This window comes from Podarcis erhardii (genome assembly GCF_964252035.2).
Source record: "Podarcis erhardii genome assembly, chromosome: 7".
Taxonomy (NCBI): Eukaryota; Metazoa; Chordata; class Lepidosauria; order Squamata; family Lacertidae; genus Podarcis; species Podarcis erhardii.
In genome coordinates this window covers 61,700,460-61,712,878 of record NC_138511.1, presented here as the reverse complement: position 1 = coordinate 61,712,878, position 12,419 = coordinate 61,700,460, and the positions used below count along the sequence as shown (strand labels likewise).

The 12,419-nt window shown below is 49.1% G+C and overlaps 1 protein-coding gene across 3 annotated transcripts in view; it reads left to right on the top strand.

Annotated features, from left to right (window-relative positions):
• The window catches only part of KCNQ4 (potassium voltage-gated channel subfamily Q member 4), a 92,582-nt gene that overhangs the window by 47,981 nt on the left and 32,182 nt on the right, over positions 1–12,419 (top strand). For all 3 annotated transcript variants that reach the window (XM_081870384.1, XM_081870383.1, XM_081870382.1), the window contains exon 2: positions 8,681–8,771. In XM_081870384.1, coding sequence (XP_081726510.1) covers positions 8,681–8,771 — 91 coding nt within the window. The remainder of the gene's footprint in view (positions 1–8,680; positions 8,772–12,419) is intronic.

Below are 12,419 nucleotides of genomic sequence, written 5' to 3'. Positions count from 1 at the left end.
CAGTTTCATTGGATGATCTTGAGTTCTAGAGTTATATGCGAGGCAGGAAAAATTCTGTCTGCACACATTCCCCGCACTGAACACAATTTAATAAACATCTTTTCATGTCCTGTTGAGCAGCAAAGGAGAACTGGGTGCCGTCAAGAGGAGACAGTCCTCTAATGCTTCTTGGCTGTGCATTAACCAATACGAATCCGAAGTGTAGCTGGTAACTGACATACTGACTTGTAGGAGCTGAGAGTCCCCCCCTCCTGTTTCTTTAAACCAAGTGCTGTCAAATTGTCACGTACACGCATGTACCTAGTGTTGCTGCCTGTGGGTCTTGGGGGCAGTGCACTGCCCTGGGAGATGGATGGTCTCTGCATGCGGTTACGCAAGCTTGTGGGCCAGTCTTTCTATGTGCCATATTTAGAATTGCTGGATCGGGGAAAAATATTTTTGCACAGTTCCCATTCCTTTGTCTTCAGCAATCTTTGTTTTCCCTTTTATTCATTTCTTTGCTAATTGTGCCAACTCCACCTCCCCACCCCCTTTTTTTCTTTTAAGGATGCTTGGATAAAAGAAGGGAGGAAGATTTGAAATAGCTTAGCTTACACTCTTAATCGGCCCATTTTTTGAGGATGTAGCTGCATTGGTGAGAGAAACAGTTCTTTCAAACAGTATAATGTTTCTCTGTGGAGATTTCTACCCCTCTAATTAGTAATGATCAAAGTCACTTTGCGATGTAACAACTGGCCATGATTCAGAGACGAAACGATAACATTTTCTCCCGTTCAGCGCAAGAAAAGTGCAAGTGTTCTTGATTGTCACAATCCACCATGTCAGCCCAACCCCAGGGCTTTGGGTGCCTCATGAAATTCTCAGTCCACGTATGGAGTTTCTTTGTTTTTCTTCTAATATCTAGTACTGACATTCCACCATTCATCGAATGGCATTGACGCAGCTTGCAATGTAAAACGCTAATATACCAAAGACAAAACAGGAGCAGTAGAAACAGCGGATATAAATGGCAGATGAAACAAGAGCCAACAATTAAAAGCCCAAACAAAAGGCAGCATAAAAGGCAATTGAAAAGATCCATAGTACCATTTAAAGTCATTAATATGCATGTGAGAACAAGATGAACTTGGTGCAGCACCCAAAAATGGGAGTTGCATAATTTGGGTGCCACCACCAAAAAGTCTATTCTTTTTCTGACAGCCACCTGTCTGACCTCCAGATAGCTATTCTTCAGCCTGGGGTTCCTGCAGTCTATAACTGAAGCATGAAGTGTAGCAAGCAGTGGCGTCTGTTCAGTTCCACCAACCTCATTCCACTCTCAACCAGCCCCCATTCTTACTTAAAACCAGTCCAAGAGGTAGCCCTGCTTCCCAGCTTCCTCTTCCTCCTTAGTCTCTGTGTTACCCTTGCAGAACACAGTAGGGCGGAAGAGGGGGACAGAACCAGAATTAGTTAGCTCTGCCTGTCAATGGCTCTAGCGCCATCTACTGTTGGGCTCCCTGCTTCCCACCCTATCAATGGGCTTTAGCCACTACTGTTCATTGAGCCAGAGGCCAAGTGTCAGAGCTGCCCCTTGGTCCCAGCTCACAAAGGACCAACGCCTGGCTGTAGTTATGTACAAAAGTCTTTATTGAAGTTCAGTTTCCATTTCAAAGCTGCAGTGTGCCGCTCTACGTCTTAAAGTCTAGACCGGCGAAGTCCCGTCTGAGTCTCCGCCCCCCTGACACCAGTTTAAGACTCTAGCCTTGCCCCACCTCTTCCTTCGTTCCTTCCTCCTCTGGGCCCTCCTGCCCGCTGGGGTTTCATCCTTTCTGGACTCTTCTGACGCTGACCCCCCTGATTCTTGCCCCTCCTTCCGGCAGGCTTTAGGACCTGGTTCCCTATCCGGGCTACCTGCTGTGCCGCTCGCCTGTACATTTGAACTTGGCGCGCGCGCCCAGCCGGTAACCTTCCTCTCGACCGTTCCCTCGCTCTCCGATGGAGGCGTGGTCAACCCTGACTCATCTTCTCTCGCTGGTGGCGAATACGCTGGCCCTGATACCTGGGGCCCTTCCCCCCCCACTATGCTCTGGTGGGGAAGCTGGTCCTGATTTCCAACTGCTGCTCTGGGAGTCCCCGCTGGCCCCTTGCTTCTGGGGTGTCCCCCTTGGGGCCTCCCTTGCCCTGGCCATCGGCGCCCCCTTCTGTGAATCTTCCGATTCGCTGGAGAGGCTCATGGAATCTCTCGGGCTACTGTCCTCTTCTCCTATGCTGCCCTCGGATTGCTCCCCCTCGCTCTCCATCTCCTCCCCTCCCTGCGCTCCCGCTGCGTCCCTGACACCAAGTTTTCTACATTCATCCCTGTCGCTGGCAATCCAATGGCTTTGTGCTGCCAGCGTAAGGGTACGGCCTGGTGCTTGTGGCCAGAAGAGAGCGAGGCAGGAGCAAGGGAATATGTCTCTCTGCGGCAGCAGACATATCCTTCCATTGATCTGAGCCAAGCATTGCAAGCCTTAAAGGTTCTGTGGGTCTTGCAGCACTCTTTAAAAGTGCTCGGAGGGAGCCTTTGGTTCACCCTGTGGTCTGACACATCTTCCTCCTGAGGCCAAGCCAGGCAAATTTCAGCACGAGCCATCTCTTCTTCCCACACATCCCAGGAGTGTGGACCCTCCTTCCTCAGAAGAGATTGGAAGACACTGATATGTTTGGCTGGCAACTGGGTCTTGTTTGCTCCTTCTCTCTTTTCATTCATTCAGTTTTTAGAAACCGCCAGAATCGGCAGTATTGAGATCCGGCGGGTTTCTCATTTCAGGCGCCTGCTCTCGGACTGCAGCGGGGCGAGAGTTTCACATCCTTTGCTGCGTGTCTTTTGTACCCAAGCTCCAGTTTTCCAGACCAACTTGAGAAGTTTTCCAAAAGGCCAAAAGGATGGGACCCACTGTTTTCATTTCCCCCTTTGAGCATTATTTCATTATTCTTTTAGTATCTCTCACGTGTTTCCAACAACACAAACTCTGCTACTGAGTTCATGCAGCCTGCAAAGTCCTGCAGTGAAGGTGTTTCGTGGACTGTGCCATCTCAGGCTGCAGCTGTAGAGGAGTCTGAATCCTCGTCCCAAGAAGAAATCTCCCTGCATGGAGAACTCTAGCATGCAGTGGAGAAATGTTCACCCTAGCTGTCCTTGTTGTCTGTTATCTGCCCCCCCCATATGTACTTGGGAGAGGATTCAAACACACAGCTGGCTTTTCTGCCCCCAGCCTGCAAAAGTTTTACTTCCAAACTTTGCTGATTGTACTTAACCTGTCCTCTGCAGCAGAGTTGTCAGAAATTGTGAGTGAAAGATATTGGGGTTGTTTTTTTTTTTTAAATAGAAATAATAGCAACAACTTGATCCATCTGAAGCTACCTGTGAAGTGCTTGGGAGACTCTTGTGCAGGGGTCAGCAACCTTTTTCAGCCGTGGGCCAGTCTATCGTCCCTCAGACCATGTGGGGGGCCGGACTATATTCCTATGCCCCACAAATAACCCAGAGATGCATTTTAAATAAAAGGACACATTCTACTCATGTGAAAACACACTGTCTGCGGGCTGGATTGAGAAGGCGATTGGGCCTCATCCAGCCCACAAGCCTAAGGTTGCCTACCCCTGCTCTTGTGCTTATAGATCATTTGTTTGGAACCAAAAGGATGCCTCTGGTGCTCTGTGGAGTTTAATGCTGATGGCTTGTTTTGCAACCTATATCCTGCTTTGTCTTCAAAAAGTACCCAAAGCAGCGAAGAAAACAACAAGAAAATAACCACCCACCTGAGAGAGAGAGAGAGAGAGAGAGAGAGACTGCAAGAACAGCAGTCAGCTAAAAGAACTAAGAGCTGCCCAGCAATAAAACTGCACCTTGGGGGCAGAAGAGCAGACCTTCCAAGCATGGGCATAGCCAGGATCTTTGTTAGGGGGCAGGCCTTTTGTTGAGGGCAGAACCTCAGTTTGTTATGTATTTTTCTTGATTTTTCTTGATGGAGGGGGGCAGCTGCTCCTCCCTGCCCTCCTTTGGCTACGCCCATGTCTCCAAGTGTCCCTATTTTCCAGGGACAGTCTCAGATTTGCAGAAGCCACCCCAGTTTCTGATTTGATCCTGGAATGTCCCACTTTTCCTTAGGACTTCCCTATTTTCACTGGAGAAATTTCTGGAGGTTATGGAGTTATCTGACCCCCGAGCCATCTAAAGGCAGCCCTGTATAGGGAAGTTTTTTTAAATGTTTGATGTTTTATTATGTTTTTTTATATATGGTGGAAGCCGCTGAGAGTGTCTGGGGCAACCCAGTCAGATGGGTGGGGTATAAATTTAGTAGTAGTAGTAGTAGTAGTAATGGACGTCCCATTCATTGGAGAAATGTTGGAGGGTATGGAAGAGGCATCAGTCTGGTGGGCAAAAGCATTGCCAAAGAGAAATACCACCCATGTGAGGAATTCCAAACCCTGGGTTCAGTTAGTGAGAGAGTCCTCTCTTGCAAGGCCAAGGGGGAATGTTTGTACATACTGTCAGACCCAGGGGCTTTGCTTTGTATTCCTAGATAGCTAAGGTTTACTTGTGAGTGTAGTAAATGCCAAGCGCTGTTCTTGACTGGAGTCTTTTTCCACTTAAGTTTACCTTATACATTGCATGGACAAAACTTGCCATGAAACTGGGACCCAGGGTTTAAATTGCGCCTCAGCACAGCAGCCCCTGGCCAGGGGGCCTTAAGCTTCCTTTGTAGAGTGTTCCACGTGTGATCCACCAATCAGGTGTGTATTGTGGCCTCCTGGCTGGATACAGCTGTATTTCCCCACCCACCCCAGTCTCAGACAGGCAGCCGAAAAGAAAAGACTTGTCGTGCTCCCGCTGGACTGTTTGTGCATGGCTGATGAGCAGCTTGGTCTGTGAGTCTACTGCCGACTTGCCATAAGGACTAGAAGCTTGAGGTTGAAGCACGGCAGAGAACTGATGGAGAAACTGACCAAGGAGGGGTTGAGCTTAATGGGGGAATTCTGAATAGATGAAGGAGTGCAGGTCTCTCCAAGAGCAAATCTGGCATGATTCAGAAAGACATGCATGGGGAATAGCTGCCACACTCCGTGGAGCGCTGGCTTTATTCACAGCTGTGACCTCAGGGGCCATAACTGATCCCTCCCCCCCCCCAAAAAAAAACTTTGCTGGTCATGCCAGTTATTAGTGCAATAATGGGATTCTGAGCCCCTTGTCACCACAAAAGTGCTTCCTTTCACCAGTCCCCAGAGAATGGCTACAAAGTCCCCCCCCCCTTTCTTTTTATAAGTGATTAAATATTTAAAATTCTGGCTCAACTCTGATAGTGCTCAGAATATTACAGGCTCTGTGTGTTTCTTGTTCTGCTTGTTTGAGATCAGCATTTTCCCTGGTTGCTGTTTGGGAAAGAAAGACAATGTGTAAAAATGGTTTTGTTGCTTCCCCTTGCGTAGCTGGGAAATGGACTAACCAGAAGGGTTTGGCTCCCTGTGGCTGAATTGAGTGTCGTCCCCCCTCAGGCTCAGGAACCAAAAGCGGCCCCCAAGACCTCTCTGCCTGGCCCTTGGGACCCTCCTCTTTAATGTCACGAATGTTGGTAGCTTATGCCACACCCTGTAGCGATGAATTCCACCTGGATTGTGTGTTGTGTGAATAAGCATTTCCTTTTGTCTGTCCTGAGCTTACTGGCAGCGGGTTTTCCCTGAGCAACCCTAGAGCTTTAGCCTTCTGAACAAGGAAGTTACAATGCCGCTAAAATGTCTGCATAATGTAGTAAGTTCATTTGCAAGGATACAGCTTTTTCTTCTGATTTTCTTCTAGTTAAATAGGTGAAGCTCTTGTTCATTTATTTTTCATTTTCAAAGGGCAAAGTCTTGCAAGCAAGCAAGAGGCAAGCAAACTTTACAGCATGTTTCACCTTAATAAATGAGAGCTCAATTATGGGCATTTGAAGATATTTCATTCGCTTGCTCTTTTTCCTCTTACTCATGGGAAAGAGCAATGAGCTCTGGTGCCAGCCTCCACAACTGCTGGAATTCCTACTGAGACACTCACCAGTTTTGGAGATTTTTACCCTGCATTGCTCCCAGACTTCTAACTTATCTTTGTAGGCTAGAAACTTAGGAATGTAGGAAGCTGCCTGAGTCAGACTATTGGTCCAGCCAGTTCAGTATTATCTACACTGACTGGCAGCAGCTCTTGAGTGTTTCAGATGGGGCTCTTTCCCAACCCCACTGAGAGGTGCCAAAAATCAAACCTGGAACCTTCTTGTATGCAAAGCTCTACCACTAAGCTACCACTCCCCCCTCCAAAAAAAGCCTTTAAAAATCTGTGAGGTTGTTTGCTGGATGCAACAGAGGTTTCTGCTGGTTATTAGGTATTTTTCTCTCTTCTCTGATGTAGCCATGTCTTGGACTTGGTTTGCACATAAAGGGAGGGGAAGTGATAAAGTTCTAAGGTGGTAGAGTGCTGGGCAAGGATCGCATATTAGAACACTTCCCTGGCTGTAGTTAAACATCCCTGCACTTAGAAAGCTAGCCCAGAAGGTGGTGTGGGCTAAAACATCTCCCCCTGATGTGCTAGCCTTCTACTTGCAGGGAGATTTTACTATTGCAGGAAGGTTGCTCCAAAGTGGCGCCTCCCGCTGACAAGAAAACTTTTCAAGCTTGCAAATTCAAGTCTCCATCACCTTCATTTCTCTTAAAAGAAGCTGAGAGGCTTCAATAAACTAAGATAGGATTGGCATTTGGGGTGCGTGTGTGGCTAGGAGGTTCAATGGCTCAGCCCCCAGATTTTGCAGCAAAAAAGTGTTGCGCCTCTAGCTCTGGTTTCCGAGACATCCCAGGCTCCATCAGCTGCTCCATGCTGCCACCTACGGGCCATGCCTCCCACCTGCAGCTTGGTCAGATGTACTGGTGGCAAGTTCTTGAGGGTTTTCTAAATTGTTGGGGCCTGAGGTGGAAACTCCAGCTGTTTTCCACGGGCTCTGACCCAGCGAGAAGTCCTTCCGAGGAGAGGGTTGCTGAGAATGCTGGATTTTAGCTTCCACTTCCAAGTTTCCACCTGGTCTGTGTTTGATCAGACTCCAAGTCTGGCTGGACCAAGAGATGGCCAAGCGCCAAACATACTCTCCTGCTCTCAAACATGGCAGCTCCAGTGTGAGTTATGTCCATCCCCCTTTGAGCATGGCCTGCCTTGGGGCTCCACTGCTCCCTGGTGAGCCCATGCCCTCCTTTTCCAAAAGGAGCCTTCCTGGTTCCCTCTGCCCAGTGGCGAAGCTGCATGCCAGGGGCAGAGAGCAGGCGGGGGCATGGCTGGCGCCCCCCAGGGCCATGACACGCATCCCTAGGACATGACACACTGCCCTCAGGGGCGTGGCACGCAGTCTGTGGGGGCGTGGCACCCAGCACGTGCGAGGGTACACAGCTCGTGTCCAGGGGGGCTGCCGCAATGGCACCCTACCAGAAAAGTGGTGCCAGGGGCAGTCCGCTCCCTCCGCACTCCCATTCCTCTGCCAGTGCCTCTGCCACCTGACCCTTTTAATTGTAGGTGTTGGGTAAGGAACCTGAGCTACGTTCCCTCTCCATAGGCCAGTCCAAAGAAGACCTCACCCTTGCTCTGTGGTGTAGTGGTTAGACTACAACCTGCGGAGGGGGAAAGCAAGGGTTCAAACAACCCTCTCCATCATGAAGCTCCGTCTGCCTGCCCTACCTCACAGGGTTGCTAAGAGGATAAAGTGGGGAGGCGGAGAGCCAGGCATGCCACTCTCATATCCTTGGAGGAAAGCCAGGGCATAAATGTAATCCTAAATGCACACTTTAAAAAAAAGACAGCCTTGCCAGTCTCCATTCAGTTCTCCTTAACATATATATATTATGGTTGTATTTCATTTATTTATTTTTTAAAAAAACACTTTAACTTTTAGAAATCCCAAAGTGGTTTACAGTGGTGGATTAAAAATATATCAACACAATAACACATTATTGATAAAACAGCAAAACAGTAAAATATAATAAAAACAGTACATTTAGAGGGGTTTTTTGACAAGTTTAAAAAAAAAACAGCCCAGGAGATTATTTTATTTTTTATTTCATAAGATTTATACACTTAATTGTAAAAAAAACAACCCTCAAAGCTATTTACAAAAAGATAAAATGATAAAATCAAGAAAATTTGCAACCTTAACTTAAAACATACAAAAGCTAAAATACCAAAACAGATTAAAATTACATCAACTTTCTAAATCTGTGTTGAAACAGTGAAGAAAATCTTTGCCAAATAAACACTGCCGCATTTCTTTCCCTGTCCATAGAGTTATTTGATCTTGTATCTTATTTTCTTACAGTACGTACAGGATGTGTTGTGGGGTCTGCTGACTAGTTCCGTGAGTTAATTTAGACTGAACCTTCTGACGATAGCAGCTGTTTGACAGTGGAACTGCCTACCTTGGAAGGTGGTGGGTTCTCCTTCCTTGGAGGTTCTTAAACAGAGGTTGGGTGGCCATCTGTCAGGGATGCTTTAGCTGCAATTCCTGCATTGCAGGGGGTTGGACTAGAGCACCCTTGGGGGTCCCCTCCAATTCTCCAGTTCTATGATTCTATGAAAGAGGAAGAGAACAGTGTCAGAGGTATGTGCCATTGCCAGCCCGGGCTAATCTGTGTCCCCCTCCTCTTGTTGTTCCAGATTTCTCCTGGTCTTCAGCTGTCTGGTCCTGTCTGTGTTTTCAACCATCCCAGAGCATCACAAATTTGCCAACCAGTGTCTCTTCATCCTGGTAAGGGGGGCTCCTCTGGCCCCCTCCTCATCTGTCTTGCTCTCCTGTCTGCCCATCTTAAGTCTTCTTCATTCTTGCAAATCCCTTCTCCCTGCCCATGGTCTTGCAATCCTTTCTCTTCAGGTGGCTTTGCTACAGGGCCAGCTCCAAGTTTGTAAAGGAAGGGACTTAGGGACCTCCATTCCCTTCCCTCCAAGAGGGTGGTAGCAGCTCCTTCCCACCATTCTTGGTTTGCTTGCCCCAGGAAAGGAAGAAGAATAAGCAGAAAAGTTTGGATTTGATATCCCGCTTTATTACTACCCGAAGGAGTCTCAAAGCAGCTAACATTCTCTTTTCCCTTCCTCCCCCACAACAAACACTCTGTGAGGTGAGTGGGGCTGAGAGACTTCAGAGAAGGTCACCCAGCAGCAGCATGTGGAGGAGCGGGGATGCGAACCCAGTTCACCAGATTACAAGTCCACCACTCTTAACCACTACACCACACTGGCTCTGGAATCAGAGGTTGGCATCACTGGTCACCTTCCAAAGGTCGTGTCTCAGTGGGGCAGGCCTTATAAGCCCTGGAAGGCTCTTTTCCTTCTTCTGCTGCTGCTTCTTCTCCTTCTCCTCCTCTCTCTGTAAACCAGCAGTGGAAGGAATGAAGGGGGTGGGGAGGAGCAGGGGCCAAGGAGTTCCAGGGTGGTGTAGTGGTTAGAGTGCCAGATTATGACCTGGGAGACCAAGGTTCGAATCCCCGCTTAGCCAAGAAGCTCACTGGTGGACCTGGGGCCAATCACTGCCTCATAGCCTAACCTGCCTCGCAGGATTGTTGTGGGGATTAATTGAGGCAGGGGAGAACCATGTGTGTCACCATGTGCAAATGCAATAAGCCGATATATAAATGAGGCCACCCCTCTCCATTCCACCTACAGTATCTAGCTGGACTAATAACTGAACCTTAATTCCCTAAATGGCCCTAAACGGCCTTGGTCCAGTATACCTGAAGGAGCGTCTCCAACCCCATCATTCTGCCCGGACACTGAGGTCCAGCGCCGAGGGCCTTATGGCGGTTCCTTCGCTACGAGAAGCCAAGTTACAGGGAACCAGGCAGAGGGCCTTCTCGGTAGTGGCACCCGCCCTGTGGAACGCCCTCCCACCGGATGTCAAAGAGAAGAACAACTACCAGACTTTTAGAAGACATCTGAAGGCAGCCCTGTTTAGGGAAGCTTTTAATGTTTAATAGATTATTGTATTTTAATATTCTGTTGGAAGCTGCCCAGAGTGGCTGGGGAAACCCAGCCAGATGGGCGGGGTATAATTAATAAATAATAATAATAATAATAATAATAATAATTATTATTCCACACTGATGACTGGAAAGGCATCCTCTGCTTCCCCTGAGGCCACAGACTAGTTTAGGAGGGGGTTGGGACATGCTGTGTAGCAATGGAGGCTGGTCCTTTAGGGCAACTGGGGGAGCACTGCCCCACCAACCTCAACTTACATCTACTTTCCTGCCTCCTGCCTTGCAACTTTGCAGGTGGTGGCAGCAGTGGCTGTCAGCTTCCTCCTCCTGGGTCTCAGTGTTGCCCTTGCAGAACTGAGCAGCGGGGAGGAGAATGAGGATGGGGACAGTTGCCTGACATTGCCTCTGGCGCCACCTGCTGTTGGCCTCCCTGCCTTCCACCCCAGTGAGCACCAGCCACCATTGCTGTGTTTGCAAGGCTGCCCTCCAACAGAGGGATACGACCACAGGACTTGGAAGGACAGCCAGGGAGTGGCCTCTACTGCCCCAAAGCTCCACTAATAGAGGCAGCTGTCTTGCTTGGCCTAATGGTAGGGCCGGTACCTGTCAGATGCTTTGCTTGTGGGCTTCCTGGAGGACTCTGGGTGCATAATGCTAGCTTAGCTGGATCTTTTGGTCCGATTTGGTAGCAAGATTCATCTTCTCATAGCCGGCTGTCCTGGTGGTGAACTTTATCCGTATGGAAAAGGCGGGTGACAACTTGGTCAAGAGGGAAGGGCGACGAAACCCAGGGGGAGGGAGTGGGCGAGAATAATCTTTTAAAAAAGCAACTTTCCCCCAAACTGTCAGAAACGGCTGACGCTGGAATTCTCCTGACTGAGATGGAGACTAAATTAAGAAGGTCCGTGTGACTTTCCCTCTAGTAAGCAAAATAGGGGCTTGTTTGTGAAAAAGGAAAGAAAGGAAAGGGAGGCGACGAGGCAGGACAAAGCTGACACGGCGGGAAAACTTGCCCTTATTGACTAGCGCTCCAAGGGTGCAAGAAAGGGATGTGAGCTCATACGGGCTTCCTGGGAAAGGGTGCTGAAGCACCACGCTGGCTTTCCATTCAGACCAGGAAAGATGGAAAGGCTTGTGAAGCTGCCATCTCTGAGTGAAGGGTTATAATTCATTGGCAGAGCATCTGTCTTCCGTGCAGAAGGTCCCAGGTTCAAACCCTGGCATCTCTGGACTGGCAATATCTGCCCCCAGCTGAAACCCCGGAGAACTGCTGCCAGTCAGTGTGGACAGTACAGAGCTAGATGGAGCAATAGTCTTGACACAGTAGAAGGGATCTTCCTTTGTTCCTATTTAAACCATCCCTTTATTTGGAACCACGAGGGCTGGAATTTTACTTTAGCAAAAGGCAAGGTCCAGAGCTCAGTGCCAGAGCCCCTGCTTTGTGCACAGAAGGCCCCAGGTTCAGTCCCTGGTGTCTGCAGGAAGGACTGGTAATGTTCCCCATCAGAAACTCTGGAGAGAGCTGCTGGCCGTCAGCGCTGACAATACTGAGCTGGGTGGACCAAGGGTCTGGCTTGCTATAAGGCAGTGTCAGGGGACTGCCATCGGGACAGGGGAGGGAGGCAGGGGCATATAGAGACCCTCCAAGGTTTCTGAGGAGCAGCTCCTTGTCCAACTGTGGGGAAAGCCACATCTCCAGTGGAGCAGAGGGGGAAGGGGGAAGCTGAGCGAGGGGAGGGCTCGAAGATGCTACTGAGAGCCCAAGCGGCTCACCTAGCCCGGCTGGCCAGGAAACAGGCACGCCATTTCCGTCGCCCAGTTTGAGCAGAGGGGTGAAACATAAGGAGGGGAGGCGGAGATTTGGGGTGTCTAAGTATTTATGCTGGGGGAGAAACCGGAAGGGGCCACTCCCGGAATCTGCAAGTGACTAAGACAGGCATGAACTTTGTGGTTCTGCACTGTAAATAGTTTGCACAATAAAAATCTGCTAAAGACAGGTTGGAGTCCTGCCTGGTTACTCGTGAGCAACCACCTCACCACCTGACAGGCAGATTAGCTAAGTGTAAGGCAGATTCCTATGTCCCTACTGCAGTGATTAACTTTATGGATAAAAGGTTGGGTTTTTTCAGTTACATGAGAAACCATGGCTCCATACCTCAGCTGTACATGGAAACAGCTGCCGCAATTCCTTGGCTTGAAACAAGGGTGTCCTGGAGCAGACTCCCCTGTAGCTCAGTGAAAGCCTCTGCTTTGCAGGTGGGGATGGGAGAGACTTTTTTCCCTGGAACTCTGGAGAGCAGCTGCCAGTCAGTGTTGACAGTACTGAGCTAGATGGTCCAATAGTCCAACTCTGTATAAGGCAGCTTCCTGTGTTCCTACAAATAGGCCAACCAGGCTGGTGCTGACAAGTGGCTTTGCAGCTG